Raw genomic sequence first — 15,187 nt, 5'->3', positions numbered from 1 at the left:
CTTCCCATGGGTCATCCATATCCATGGAGAAGTGAACACAGCCCTGAGGAAGGGGCTTCCCTCAGTGGGACCCTGCTCATGGCCATGCCATGGTGATCAGCACTGGAAAAGAGGGGTCGTGGGCTGCGCCCATCCCACCCAAAACCTCTGGCCTCTGCGTGTTGGCAGATGCTGATACCATCAGGGGAAAGATGGTATGTGAAGAAAATGTAGAAAGGGGCATTTAATTCCAACAGAAGGGACAATGAAAAACTTCACCAGAATGATGATGCCTGAACTAAAGCCAGGATGTGGCAGGCCAACCAGAGATGCAGGGCAGAGGTCCCACAGATGTCCGGCAGCCCTGTGCAGGTTGCTCAGAGAGTCTCTCCTTGCTTGGGCTCTGACTTCCCCGGACCACAGCAGTGGCTTCCAGCTTGGTTAGACGAGTGGCAAACACCAACAGGAGGTTAGAGGATGCAAAGAACCAAAGTCAGAATAATTGCTATATGGTGGTGGTTGTCTTCCCCACCACATGCTCAGCCTGACTGGTCAGGTCTCTCGGGCCCTGGGAGAGTCCAGAAACTGTATCTTCATCCCCTCCTGGCTGGGCTGCTAGCAGTATTCCACTGTTCCTTTGTTAAACTACTTTTTGAAACCAGGAAGCTGTGGGGCCCCATGTGTGCAGGCCCAGCACTAGGCAGGCAGCTGGTGAGTACATGGGAAGGACTTTGAGTGCTGTGTCTAGGCTGGCATGGCCAGCGTGTGGGGGACTGTTAGAGGAGGGTGCATTAAGAGAGAGTAGAGAATGGGGATGTCCCTGTGAGGAGCTTGAGGAGATGGGTTTCTGCCCTCAAGAGAGAGAAAGTTCTGTGAGGTCTGGGGAGAGAGCAGAACCAGGTCCAGGCTGCACATCCCCACAGGGTTGGTCTGTGGTGACCAGGACAGACCAGCATCTCAGCTACCCAGGAAAAGAAGGCTGTATGCACTGCCTCCTCACTCACAGCCTCTAGATGGTTCCGCGAGAGATTGTCATTGCTCCCACCCAGTGTGTGAAAAGAATATTCTAGAAAGATGGGGCTATGTTCGGGTACAGAAGCATGTGTCTCCTCTTTCACCCAAGCTGAATGTGGAGCACTTCCCATTAAAGAGTCCATATCACGTGTGAAGGCTGCACATGGAGAGACCTTATAGGGCCATGGAGTTCAAGAGTCCCGGCCTGCTCCCCTAGGACACTGTCAGTGTTTGGGGACATTAGAGGGGGAGCAGGCAGAATGCATCTCTGCCCTTAGGTGGTGTATTTCAGTAGGAAATACAAGGACATTGTGCAGTGGCAAGTGAATATGTGTGAAGGCAGGTAAGGCAGTAGATGCCGCGTGATGATAGAGTCCAGGAAGCTGTCCAGCTGAGCCTGGACTGGGAGCAGGAGCAAGCAGTGCGGAGGCGAGAGGTGAGCGCTGCCCAAGAGGACACAGCAGGGCAGCAGCACCGAGCAGGCTCACTACGTCGGCAGCAGCAGGAGGAAAGCAGGGGTAGGAGAGATGGTCAAGGTGACCACAGGGCAAAATAATGTGGAGCCTGGAGGCCATGTGAGGCCTTTGGTTTTATCTTGACTACCTGGGACGCCAAGGCTAGTAACTAAGCAGAAGAGAGGCATCAGCAAGTGATTTTGTGTCTTGGAAGGAGTACCCCGCAGGTATGCGGACAGGGAACTAGAAAGACATGGTGGGGCAGGGCAAAGGTGATGGTGACTGGGCAGGGAGAGTCTGAGGCATGGGCTTTGGGACTGAGATCATGGGTCCTGGAGAACAGAGGACTGACTGATTCTTCCTGCCAGCCCTGGGGCCAGAACAAAGTGGCCAGCTCTACCCTCCCGGAGACTACAACCCTGGTCTCTATGTTTATATCTGAAATCTGAAGAAGCAGTGAACTTGTTTATAACCAAAAAAGCTCCCCCCTTGGGTGCCTTGCGTATCATGCTCCTGTCACCATCCTCTTCCCAGATCATTCGGAAAGTTTTCTGCGCTCAGAGCTCCGAGCGTACACACTCAGCAAATTCCCTGGGTAATAAGGTTTTGTGAGCATGCTGGCATTTATGAACTGATAATTCAGGGGCTGCAAAGAGCTGGCACATCCAGAAAACATACCAGGGCAACCTTTGGGTCCGTGGAAGGCTCCTGAGGCCTAGTCTTTTCAAATGTAGGAGATGGAGGATGGTACACAGCTCTACCCGTGACAGCCATTGCTTCTCAGTGAGGAGCCGCTGCAGAGTCAGGCGCTCTCTGTGCTTGCCCAGCTCCTGCCAGTGACGTGACACTGAATGTGAACTGCTTTGGCCACAGAGCTGGCTTTTGCTACAGTGCAGCAGTAGAGGAAGGAGGCTAATATAATCATTTCTCAGCTTCTGTCCCTCAGGTTGGCAGCTACAGTGACAGTTCTAACTCTGCACACACCCCAAGGCCTGGGCTGTGTGCTCATTTGGACGAAGGTGTGTGTTCTGTTCCATCTTCGCTTACCAGTGAGGTTCGTGAAATCTCCTGAGTGTTGTGAATGTCACAGTGAACATTTGCCTCGCAGAGATCCTGAAAAGACCTCCACTAAGAGCTATCGATAGTAACTGAAGTTTGTTGACTGCTGACCTTGCCAATGCCACTCCAAACATGGTTATCCTTAGTGGCACAGCTGAGGAGCTGAGGCTAAAACTATAGAATGCATAAAGTGTAAGATGCCTTCTAGCTGACATCTGACAGAAAGTTTGCTAACTGTGGTCTGTACCAAGCCATGAATGGTGTTTCTTACAATCTAATACATGCATATAATGTATTTTGATCATATGCACCCCACCACCCTCTCTTCTGTCCCTCCCACTAAACCCCTTCTTCCCAACTAGTCATCTTCCAGAGTTCAGCTCCCTTGCTCACTCACTCTCATTCTCTCTGTGCCTACCTACCTTTCCTTCTCTTCTCCTCTCTTCTCTTTTCTTTCTCGTTCTCTCTCTCATTCTCTTTCTCTCCCTGTCTCTTCGCTTTCCTTCCCCTCTCCCTCTCCTGAGTTTAATTACCTACATGAGCATGGGTGGGGAGATGTCTGCTGGGGCGTAGCAATTTACCAGTGACTGCACAACAGAGCGTGGCTCCTTCCCTAGAGGCCATGAGGGGCGGAGGCTCGTGAGCCCTGCCCCAGTCGTGATGGTGCTGCACTCAGTTTTGTTGTGAGCCATGTCATGTCCAGAAGACATGATTCCATAGTATTCCTCCAGCTTTTACATTTTTCTGCCCATCTTCAGTGATGTTCCTTGAGCCTTTACGGGGAGGGGTTCTTATCTAGTGGAATATTGTAGCTTTGGAGAACAGAGAAGAGGCAGTTTATCGGCACCTAACATTTCTATCGAAGTTTAGCTTTCATAATACTGTGCCTTAATGAGAACTAACGTTCAATTTGGAAGGGGAAATTGGCTTACCAGACTGGTATTGGCTGTTTTTGAGACCCAAGTATAAAGCTGTACTTACAAACACACTTTTTGGCATCAAGGTAAGTACACAGCTCAGTCAGTCACCATTGACTTCAAGAATGGACCCAGACTTAGATGGCCAGTTTATCTGCAACAAAGAGCCCAAGATAATTCAGTAGGAAAGGACAGGCTTTTCAGCAGATGGGGTTGGGGAAATTGACCACGTAAATGGACAGATGAAGAGAACCTTGACCTTTTCCTTGTGCTATAAACAGGCATTAACTTGCAATGGATCATAGATGTAAATGGAGGAAGTAAAGCTATAAAACTCCTTCTAGGTAAAGATTTAGGGGAAGAGTCTTTGGACAGAATATAAAAAGCATAATGAACTTCATTAAATTAAGGGGGAAAACACTTCTTGAAAAGGCCACTGCAAAGAAAATGAGAAGCCAGGCTGCAGCCTGGAGGAGTGCCGACAGCACACTTGACATGGAAGGCCTGTGTTAGAAGAAAGAACAGGCTCTTTCTACCTGGTAGTAGTAAGCCAAGAATAATCCACTGCTGCTTTTTGTTTTGCATGTGTGTATGTGTGGTGCACATGTGTATGCGTGTTTGTGGGCCCACATGTATGCACAGGTGCTTATGTGTGTGTGCTCTTGTGGAGGCCAGACATCAACATTGGATGTCAGGCAGTCACTCTCCACTTTATTCTTTGAGATAAGGTCTCTCACTGACCCAAAGCTCACCAATTAGGCTAGACCAGCTGGCCAGGGAGGCCAGGAACTCTGTGTCTCTGCCTCCCCAGTGCTGTCGTCGTAGACACGCCACCACACCCAGCATTGGATGTGTGTCCTGGAGACCCAAACAAGTCCTCATGCTTGCACGCATGGAAAATACTTCACCTACCAAGCCATTTCCTCAGACCTCCAGTTCTAGAAATGGACAACATACTGAATGAACACTTCATCTAAGGAGATAGGTAGTGACAAGTAGATAGGAAATGATGCTGAACATCTCCGTAGGGAATGCAAGGTCAAATCCCAGCACTCAGGAGGCTGAGGTATGAGGATCAGGATCACTGTGAGTTCAAGACCAGCCTGGGGCTGTAGAATGAGTTCCAGGACAGCCTGTATTAGAGTGAGCCCCCATTGAAAAAAACTCTCAGAGAAACATCATCTCAGCCATGTATGAGCTGGCTGAAGTTAAAAGACGGACAGTGCTTAGTGCTGATGAGGAGTCAGGGCAGCTGTGGTCTCATATAACACTGCTAGGGTGTTGCAGAATGCCACAGTGACTCTGGGAACACTGAGATACATCCTCACAAAGCCCCACATACGCTTCCCACACAACCCAGCAGTCCAGGAATTATGAAAATACCTGTGAGCAAAAAAATGCCTATGTTACAGACAGTGGAAATAGCCCAGTCCCTGCCTCTGCTGGTTAATTGATAAATTGTGACACATCCAGGCAACTGACTGCTACTCAGCCATGGAAAGGAACAAAATCTTAACACTCGCAGAGTATGGATGAATCTCGGGGAAGTAATCTGAGTGAAAGAAGCCATATCTAAATGGCTGAGTGCTCCATGACTGCACTTCTGTGGCATTCTGGCCAAGGCGAATCTAGCTGGATAGAAAGCTAGTCAGTATTTCCTGTGGCTGGAAAGGAGGAGAGGGGAATGACTGCGGAAGTACACAAAGGGAGTGGGGGAGGGGCTAGGGCACAGAAAACTCCAAGTTTTTTGTTTGTTTGGTTGGTTGGTTTTGTTTTTCGAGATAGGGTCTCACTCTAGCCCATGCTGACCTGGAATTCACTATGTAGTCTCAGGGTGGCCTTGAACTATCAGCGATATACCTACCTCTGCCTCCCGAGTGCTGGGATTAAAGACATTCACCATCATGCCTGGCTGACTCCAAGTTTTGATTTAAGAGATGGTTATGTTCATTTTGCCAGACTCATACATATATTTGTATATTTTAAAGAGCAAATCTTACTGTGAATAAATTCTACCTCAGTAAATGACTTTTTGAAGCATTTAATCATGAGAAGTAAACAGCACACAAACTAATTTTTCAAAAGAATGAAAAATCCACTAAATACCCAGAACATTTTGGACTCAAGAGATCAGGCTGGAGGCTTACAAGCCATCCTTGAATAGTCTGTTCTCGGTGTGGATGTCCATGAGAGTGTGGACGGGGAGGCATGAGCCCCAAGAGGCCCTCACATTTGGAGGGAGAGAAAGGAAACAGTGATGAACCAGAAACGTACTAGCTACCAGGCAAAGCCAAGGAAAAGGGAATTATTTTTAACGTTTCAAATGGCTGTAACAGCATGAATGGCACAATACAGGCAGAGTGAACAGTGAGAAGGCTGTTTGCCTCCCACTCTGTCCACCCACACAGCTTCCCCTCCCTAGAGGCTCCCAGGGCCACGACTCCTGTGGCCTTCTAAAAATGTGTAGTGCATTCTTGAATTATCCATTTTGTAACATTATAATGAAATATTTGAGGCTAGTAATTTTATGAAGAAACACTGGTTTATTCAGCTCACAGTTCTAGAGACTCAAAGGCTCATATTTGGAGAGGCCCTTCTTACTGGCAGTGTCCTGAGGGATAATTGACACCACACAGAGTGAGGCGGTGCGTGGGGGGGGGGGTCTGGTCTCCCACCCTTTTCTTATAAAACTTTCAGAATTCAATCATGTGTTTTCCACCCTGATGCCAGTTATCTCCCGATGGCTGGACCCACCTCTAGACATATTGGGAGTAACTTTCTACCTCTTTTTGTTTTTGTATTTGTTTTTCAAGGTAGCTTTTTGCTCTAGCCCAAACTGACCTAAAATTCACTATGTGATGTCAGAGTAGCCTCAAACTCAAGGCAATCCTCCTACTTCTACCTCCTGTGTCCTGGGATTAAAGGTATGTGTAGCCAAGCCCAACTCTTTTTGGTTTTTTGAGATAGGGTCTCACACTAGCCCAGGCTGACCTGGAATTCACTGGGTTGTCTCAGGATATCTTAGAATTCACAGAGATCCTCCTACCTCTGCCTCCCGAGTGCTGGGATTAAAGGCGTGAGCTGAAATCTGACTCTTTATCTCTCCTTGTCACTGCAAAATGGAGATGAAATTTCAACCCAGGAAAACTTGAGGAACACACTTTTAAGCACTACCCAAGCCATGGAAATTCTCAAATGAACTTTGTTTTTTCTTTAACTGATCTGCATGATTCTCAAAGAGTTCCACAGTGACATGTAGTGCTGCCTTACAGTTCCAAATAAAAGTGATGAATACACCTGAACTTATTAAGTCAGGGTGTGATGATATACATGAGGTTGTGTCTTTTATATGTACTATTACAAATAATGCTTACATGAGTACTTGTGAAACATGATTTCTGGGCTGGGGATATAGCACCGTGGTGAAATGCTTACCTCGCTTGTATGATACCACATGCTCTGGGTTCAATCCCCAGAAATTCACATTATAAGTTTTTTCTCATGTTTAGTATATCTGTTAGGTTCTTAAGAGAGAAATTGCATGAGAGTTGGGTATGGTGATTCATGCCTTTAATCCCAGCACTCAGGAGACAGAGGTAGGAGGGTCACTGTGAGTTCATGATTATCCTGAGACTACATAGTGAATTCCAGGTCAACCTAGGCTAGGGCAAGGCCCTACCAAGGAAAAAAAATAAAATAAAAAGAGGGAAATTGCTATTCCAAAAATATTTTAATGCTAATACACAACCATTGATGGATAGTTCCATGATTCCAAAACCCACATATCTCAAGCCCTTTATATAACATGCCATAAGTTTGCACACCCTATACACATCATCCTGTGTGCCTCAGAATATCTCTAGATTACTTATCCCTGATCCATAATGAATGCTGTGCAACAATTTGTTATACTGTATTGTTTTAGGAACAATTATCCCTCCAGAGATCCTTTATGTATTCATACAGATAAACTTTTTGTGCTGATTATATCCCACCCATGGTTCTTCAAATATGCACACTGTGGATACAGAGGGCAGACTGTACTTTGTCAGCACCTCCCACCCCCAACACACACACCCTGGGTTTGTACCAGTGTATCCTCCTAACAAGCCATGCCTGAATACACACCTTTCAAGACCTGGCCAGCAAAACATGAGATCCAGTCAGCCTTTGCTCAGTCCAATAACCAAATTACCAGTATCTTGTAGGAAATTTAATTTGCATTAGCTAATGTTTTATTGTGGCATGTGGTGCATGCACAGATGCTCAACTGTAGAGGGGTCGCTAGCCTACAGTGGCTGCGGTGGAGCATTGGACACCCCACCCGACTTCTGCCTAGTCTTGTTTTGCACCAGATGTCTCTCGTTTAATGATTCTGGAGCTGTGCTGCTCAGGAGATTACCAGGTCTCTGCTCCCCTGCAGGACTTGGGTTGCAGGTGCACATGACCTCACCCAGCTATTTATTTTACATGGGACCTGGAGATTTGAACTTGGGTAGTATCAGGCCTTCGTGCTTGCGCGAGAAGTACACTGAACTGCTGAACCACTTCTCCAGCCCAGAAGAAGGAATTGTATAGAAGGAAAGGAGTGTCAGGTCACAAATGTCAACGGCTGTTGCCCCTTTGCCAGTCTGGACAGCACTTTCTAGCTAGTCAAAGGTGATCCTTCTAACACGTGTGGCTTCTGTCTGCTAAACAGCTTTGTGCTGACAGCACACACTGCCCGCTGAGGGGAGAAACGTCCAAGCATGGTACAGAACACAGCCTGTCCCTGCACCAGCTGCCATAGGGCACCAGCATTTTGAGAGTCCAGAGGTCTCAGGATAACAGCACATGGTCTGGAATCAACACAGTGCAAGTGTGGATACAGGACAAGAATTTGAGGTGCTTGACTATGGAGCACAGAGCTATTAGCTTGAGGGATAGCCAGAATAAATGGAAACTTCATTACCTGTGGATCACACATTTGAAACTTAGGTCCCAGGCAGCTCTGATATTAGTAATTTGGCCAGCAGGCTCATTAAACTCTCAAGAAAAGTGGACCTAGTTACTGAAGTCACACAAGATGACATTTCACACACAGCAAAAATGTGCCCAGGCACCGCTGACTTGCACAGCACCATAACCCTTGAGTGAGTGCGATCGCTGCTTCTCACCTGCCAAAGTGGGCAGGTCTGGAGTTTTGTACCTGCCTACATCACGTGCAAGTTAATCTTGCCTGGATACTTCACATAAGCAGAATCATAAGTCTGTGGTCTTGGAGATCCAGCTGATGTCACTGTGTTGCTGAAACTCCCTCTCATCGTAGCATGCATTGGTATTTGCTGTGGACTAAATAATACTTCACATGTGGATATACTGCACTCTGACTACCCGTTCACCAGCCGGTGGGCATTTGCAGGGGTCGCCCTCTCTTGTTGCTGTAAAAAGCCAGTTGCTGGTAAATTCTAGAGATGAATATGCAAGGCTCAGAAAAACCCATCTTTAACCCTCTCTCTCCATCTCTCCTCTCTGGGCTTCCTCAGAACCAGGCAGCGGGCAGGTGTTTGTGACCTCGGAGAACCAGCTTGTCTACTACCCCAGTATCACCTACGCCATCATCGGCAGCTCTGTCATCTTCGTGCTGGTGGTGGCCTTGCTGGCACTGGTCCTGCACCATCAGCGGAAGCGGAACAACCTCATGACGCTGCCCGTGCACCGGCTGCAGCACCCCGTGCTGCTCTCGCGCCTGGTGGTCCTGGACCATCCCCACCACTGCAGCGTCACCTACAATGTCAACAATGGTGTCCAGTATGTGGCCAGCCAGGCTGAACAGAATGCCTCGGAAGTGGGGTCCCCACCCTCGTATTCAGAGGCCCTGCTGGACCAAAGGTGTGTGCAAGCTGGGAGAGGTGGGGGTGGGGCACGTACCAGGATGGAGACGTGCGTGCACGTACCTGGGTGCTGAGGTCTTGCCAACAGCCCCGGCTCAGTGGCCGGGTGGCTGTAAGCAGTAGCAGTGTCTGACATTTAACCTTGCAGAACGTTTGGTGCCATTGAATCCTCTGCACGCCTCTCTGGAGGTACCTGAGGCCCTGGCAGTGTTAAGGTACTTGATAGAGGTTGGCTCCTGCTAAGCGAGAGCCCTAGTTCTCTGCGGTGAGGCCACAGTAGCACGTGTTCTGGCCACTGACCACCTCTGAGCCTCGTCTGCTTCTGCATGACAGCTCCCAGAGGCTCAGGGAGGTTCGGTTAATGCTTGTTGACCAAAGGAAAGAACAAACACGCCCTTCACTTCACATGACTTCATCTGTAAGATAAAGGAATGATCAAAACACTCAACCAGAAGCAGCTTACGGCAGGAAAAGGTTTACTTCAGCTGACAATTGCCAGGGGAAGTTCCTGCATGGTGGGGAAAGTATAGAGAGCAAGTAGAGCTGGACTGGAACATCTTAAGTGACACACTTCCTCCAGCAAGTACCTCCTAAGGTTCCACAGCCTTCCAGAACAGCATCGCTGGCTGAGGCTAAGTGTTGAAGCACACGAGTCTGTAAGAGGACACTGCATCCAAACAGCCACTGAACACTTCCCGCATATACACGAAGACCTTCATTTTTTTTGTCTTGTTTTGGTTTTTTGCCAGGTAGGGTCTCACTGTAGCCCAGCCCTGCACCCATGTAACAATCAGTGTGTAGACATATGTCCATAACACCAGTACCGAGGGGACAAGACAGAAAGATTTCTGGGGCTCCATAATCAGCAAGTCTAGCCAGAAAAATGGCACAAGTTCCCGGTTCAGTGAGATACCATTTCAAGGAAATAAAGTGGGAGATCAACAGAAGAGGTGACCGTGTGCATGCACACGCATCTGCATGCGCAAACACACGCATACCACAACCCCTCCCACACACACATAGCAAAAATAAATTTTTTTAAGTGGGGTAGAGCCTGTCAAGCTTTACAATAGAGTCCTTGGTACAAACAGTGCTGTACAAGAGGGCTGAAAACTAACGTTCTGTAGTTGAAGTGAATAGAAACCCAGAGGTGCCTGCTCAGCCTCCGCTCCCTTTCTTCCATGACCTCAGTTAGTGTCATACCATACAGCCCAGGGTGTGTGTCGGGGGCTGTGAGAGCCTCACGTATGCTAAGCACACGCTCTACCACTGTGCTATATCCAACACATACACACACACTGTGGAAGTCTCTGGACTACATTCAGCTGTTCAAGTTCCCTTTAATTCTAATACCCCGATGCACTGCCCTTAGGGTCTGGCTCTGCATTCCCCCCACCCCCGTCCCAGAGCCCAGGACTCTCTGTGTGTCCCATTAGTCATTTTGCCAACATGTCTCCAGGGTGTCGAGGCTTCTCTTTGGACCCTCCTCTGTGGTAGTCAGTTCTTTACTCATCGTTTGCCCTCCTCGTCAAAGACAAACAGCACTTGGGTTGAGGAGAGGGTGGGGCATAAGGACCTCTGCGGAGGAGGATGCAGGACCTCACTCGCCTGCTGAACTGCCCACTCAGAACCTCTGCCCTGGACCATGCAGCTTAGAGTAAAGCTGCTGATAGGACTGCTGGATCTGGAGGCCAATTGGTCAGGTGTTCAAGTCCCTGCATGGCTCTTATTAACTCGTGATATTGTCCCCGGGTCTCAGTGTCCTCACTTTCAAAACCTTAGGCACTAAAGTAGTCGTGGCCTCGGGTGCCTTTGAGAGCATCGAAGGTGGTGAGCATGAGATGCACGGCCAGCACCTGACGCTGAGCAACACACAGCTGGGAGCGAGGGCTGAAAACAGAAAGGTTGTGTTGTTGTTGTTGTTGTTTCCGGTGACATGATAATTGTTTCAAGCAAGTTACAGACAAGGAAATGGAACTTTGAGAGGGTGTCCTCGCACCCAAGCCCACAGGAAGAATTGGGCTTAGTAAGAACCCCACAGTCACTGTGACGGGCTCCATCAAGACGCCTACCCCACTGTGGTGGTTTCAGTCAGGTGTCCCCCATAAACTTAGGTGTTCTGGACGCTAGATTCCCCAGCTGATGGCAGTTTGGAAATGAAAGCCTCCTGGAGGGAGCGTAGTGCTGGGGACGGGCTTATGGGTGTTATAAGCAGCTTCCCCATGCCAGTGTTAGGCACACTCTCCTGTTCCTGTTGTCTGCCTGATGTTGGCCAGGGTATGGTGTCCACCCTCTGCTCATGCCATCATTTTCCCTGCCAACATGGAGCTTCCCCTCAAGCCCGTAAGCCAAAATAAACCTCTTTTTCCCACAAGCTGATCTTGGTTGGGTGATTTCTACCAGCAATGCGAACCTGACTTTAGCACCCACCTTTTGGCCATGGGGCTGCTGGTGGGTGAGAGAGCAAAATGACTGAGCCAGACCACCCAAGGGGATGAGAGGGTGTTGCTTAGCAACCTCATTCTAGTCCACCCAGAGGATGTGGTACTGTCACTGTCCAGTGGGAAGGAACCAGCCAGAGCACACTGAGCTGTCCTCTGTCATGTCTCAAACCTCCTCTGGTCACTGTCCTAGGATTGCTTTTTTACGTGGAAGAAAAACCTGATTCTTCCCATGAACATCAACCCAGAAAATGGGCTGTTGTTGAAGGTGGTTCTGTGTCACCTACCTCATCTTGACTGTAATGTGTTCTCTTTCCTCTTTTTCTTCCTCATTGTCTCTGCTGCCCACCTGCCTGCTCCGTGGCAGACCTGCGTGGTACGATCTGCCTCCACCGCCCTACACTTCCGACACCGAGTCTCTGAACCAAGCCGAACTGCCCCCTTACCGTTCCCGGTCAGGGAGTGTGGACAGCGCCAGCTCCCAGGCCGCCAGCAGCCTCCTGAGTATGGAAGATGCCAGCCACAGCCCAGGGCAACCTGAACCTTCAGAAGACACTGCTGGGCATAGGGACTCTGCCCACAGCCAGGGTACAGAAGAAGTGTATGCCCCCAGCCAGGGCACAGAAGAAGTGTAAAATCCAGCAATTCCAAAGTCCATATGGGTTTAATCTGCTCCTACTTACTGCGTTCTAACAACTGTGCTCATGTGAGGCTCTGGGAGAGCTCCTTCACGGGTATCTCAAGTTGAAGTTTAGGGTATCATCTGCCTCTCCCTCCCCCCCCCCACCTCCTCCAGATGTTGGGGGTGGTCTTTGGAAGGCGGTCGGTCTGGCGTTTTTCAGGCCTCTGAGTTGGCGTGATGCATCATCATCTCTTCTGTGAGGTCAGTTCCACCAGCACCCACGATCACAAGCCTATGTTTCATGTCACTGCGCTATTGTAAGCACACAGCAAGTAGTCTTCCAGAAAGCAGTTTCGGGGTGTGCTGCATGGCCAGGAGGTCGGGAGAAATTTCAGCGGAGACTGCTAGGCTGTTACCTCGTGGGGATTTGGGCTGGAGTTCCTACGAAGAGGACATCATTGGATGGCCACTCTGGAAAGCATCCAGGTAGACATCAGAACCTGTCGGCATGCTCCTGTGTGTTCGTACTTCTGTACAGGCCAAAGCAAACTTCCAACATGAGCAAGCCCCTTTGGCTCTCAGCATTGTCATGGTAGCTTTGTGAAGGACTCAGGGTTTGGGCTGCTTTTAGAAATGTGCCTGCGAATCCTTGTTTTCAGAGCTTTCTCTGAAGCGTAGCTCCTCAGCTTAGTCCTAGAGCAGGCACGGAAGCCCTGCCAGGAGCTCCTTCCTCCTAACTTGCCGATGGCCAGAGCCTGTATCTGCCATGGCCCCACAGTCCCTTCCCTGGCTTCCGGATTGTCACCCACCTAGCCGACCTCATGTAGCCAAGGAATGAGGATCCAATTTAAATCGACCAATGTTCTCATCTGGCCTTGGTCCCAGTAAGCCATGCCCAGCCTGTCTTGCTCCTCCCTGCAACTTCAGTTCTAGGCTCCAGAATTTCCTGAATGCTTAGGACATTTTACCTTGTATTTTGGACTTAAGGACACTGGTGTCTAACCTGTGTGAGCACCACATCCAGTCCCTCCTACCAGAGCTTCCAGGCCCCTATCCTCACATGCTGTCCTTCCCACAACCCCGGGACCCGAGCACTAAGCTGGTGGTAGGGTTCTAGTTGGGGTCAGGCCTCTCGGAACATCCTGGTAGGGTTTCTCCTCTGAGAGACGTGGACAACTGATAATTTGGAGTCAAGATTTTTCCATTTGGATTTTTCAAAAGCTCTTAGAAATGCATTTGAAACAGTGTGTTTGTTTGTTTTCCCTTCTAGTTAAGGGACTATTTATATGTGTATAGGAAAGCTATCTCTTTTATTTTTCTTTTAGTAAGATCCAAAGAAAGATACAAAAGGAAATCGCGCCTTTCCCCAGCCCAGCACCTTAATGTCGTTCCAGACTAAGCCGTGTGCCTGGCATACACTTCGAGGTTATTTATCGTGTTCTTGAAGGGCACAGAGAGGAACGCACCCTTCACCCACGTCTCCATGTTTATGCTACTTTCGTCTTTCTCAGTGCCCAGCCTGCCACAGGGAACATGCCCCCGGGGCAATAATGGGTGAAATCTTGGTGTTATTTGGCAAAGAACCACTCTGACCAGGGACAAAACTGGAACTAGGTGGAGCCACTCGAGGCAGCTGCCACCCATTCCCAGCTTCTTCCCACAGCTGAAGAAATGTTCAGGACCCCTTTGGGTGCTAATTAAAGCAGAGCTCGTGGGAAGGGGATGAAGAGGCCTTCCGTGACCCTGTTCTGTACACTTTCCTTTTTTAACCAAACCCAAAGGATACTACAGGGAAGTTAGCCTCTTGGAGTCTTTTTGGTTTGTTTTTGTTTTGAATAGAGGAGCCTAGTTGCTTGTGTCTTTTATTTTTGAAGCAGCCCTTGAGTTATTTTTGAGTAATCCAGAGAGGAAAGAACTTGGACGGCAGACGGCGTGCGTCTGGCCGCACATCTCCCTGTGAGTCAGCGTGGCTTTTTCTTCCCTTTGATGGGCTCCTGCTTCTGTCTGGTGCTCAAAAAGTTGTTTGGAGGGAAAGATTCTAATTTTAATTAATTGTGCAGTGAGGTAATTCACAGCTCTTTTTCTGCTGCCAGGCATCTTGGGAAAAAAACAAATGGTTTTAGTAGATAAGGGGAGCCTATTAATGTTGTTTTTGTCAGACAAACACAGGGACATTTTTACTATAGACTTGATTTTTAATGGATTTTTTTAAACTAGTTAATAGGGGAGCACAGCTGCAGGACTCGGGGATTTTCCCTCACTCAAGTTATCAAACGAGTGGCCAGCAATATTTTTTAACTCATTCTAGCCAGGATTTTTTTAAAGTGTATTGCCTACACCAACCAGAAAGTGTCTCTGACCTCCTTTCCCAAATGAGATTGGTGTTTTATTTTAGCATTATGATACTTTCACTGTGGTTAATAGCTTATTGCCCAACTCAGTTCTCCCTACGTTGTAATTGACTTTTTTTTAAAGTGCAACTAAGTGGTTAATAATGTGTGCTATTCAAAGTTAATGTAAACTGGAAAGGTTTTGTGTGCTTGCTTTTGTTGTTTGTTTGTTTTTGTTTTTGATTAGGCTTTTTTAATTTTTATACTTTCCAATAAACTTGCATTTTCATTCTTCCTGTTGTTGTGATTGGTTCTTAGCCTATTTTTGTGCCCTACAGCAGTAGAAAGAAAGGAAAGTCATTTCGGTCTTAGCATCTGCAATACATTTATGCCATAAGAAAATGAGAAGAAAAGAAAAGTATGTTGAGACCTCAAAATATGAATGAGGCTTGGGATTCCACAGGTGGCCTGGTTGGAACATAGAGGCAAAGTTGTGT

At 48.2% G+C, this 15,187-nt stretch overlaps 1 protein-coding gene across 1 annotated transcript in view; it reads left to right on the top strand.

Annotated features, from left to right (window-relative positions):
* Ldlrad3 (low density lipoprotein receptor class A domain containing 3) overlaps positions 1-14,984 on the top strand; it is a 291,677-nt gene extending 276,693 nt beyond the window's left edge. The window contains exons 5-6 of the mRNA XM_045156641.1: positions 8,950-9,295; positions 12,106-14,984. Coding sequence (XP_045012576.1) covers positions 8,950-9,295; positions 12,106-12,373 — 614 coding nt within the window. The 3' untranslated portion in view covers positions 12,374-14,984. The remainder of the gene's footprint in view (positions 1-8,949; positions 9,296-12,105) is intronic.
* Positions 14,985-15,187: the final 203 nt, after the last annotated feature.

The sequence above is a fragment of the Jaculus jaculus genome, chromosome 8 (genome assembly GCF_020740685.1).
Source record: "Jaculus jaculus isolate mJacJac1 chromosome 8, mJacJac1.mat.Y.cur, whole genome shotgun sequence".
NCBI classification, from domain to species: Eukaryota; Metazoa; Chordata; class Mammalia; order Rodentia; family Dipodidae; genus Jaculus; species Jaculus jaculus.
This window is presented reverse-complemented; position numbering and strand designations above follow the sequence as displayed.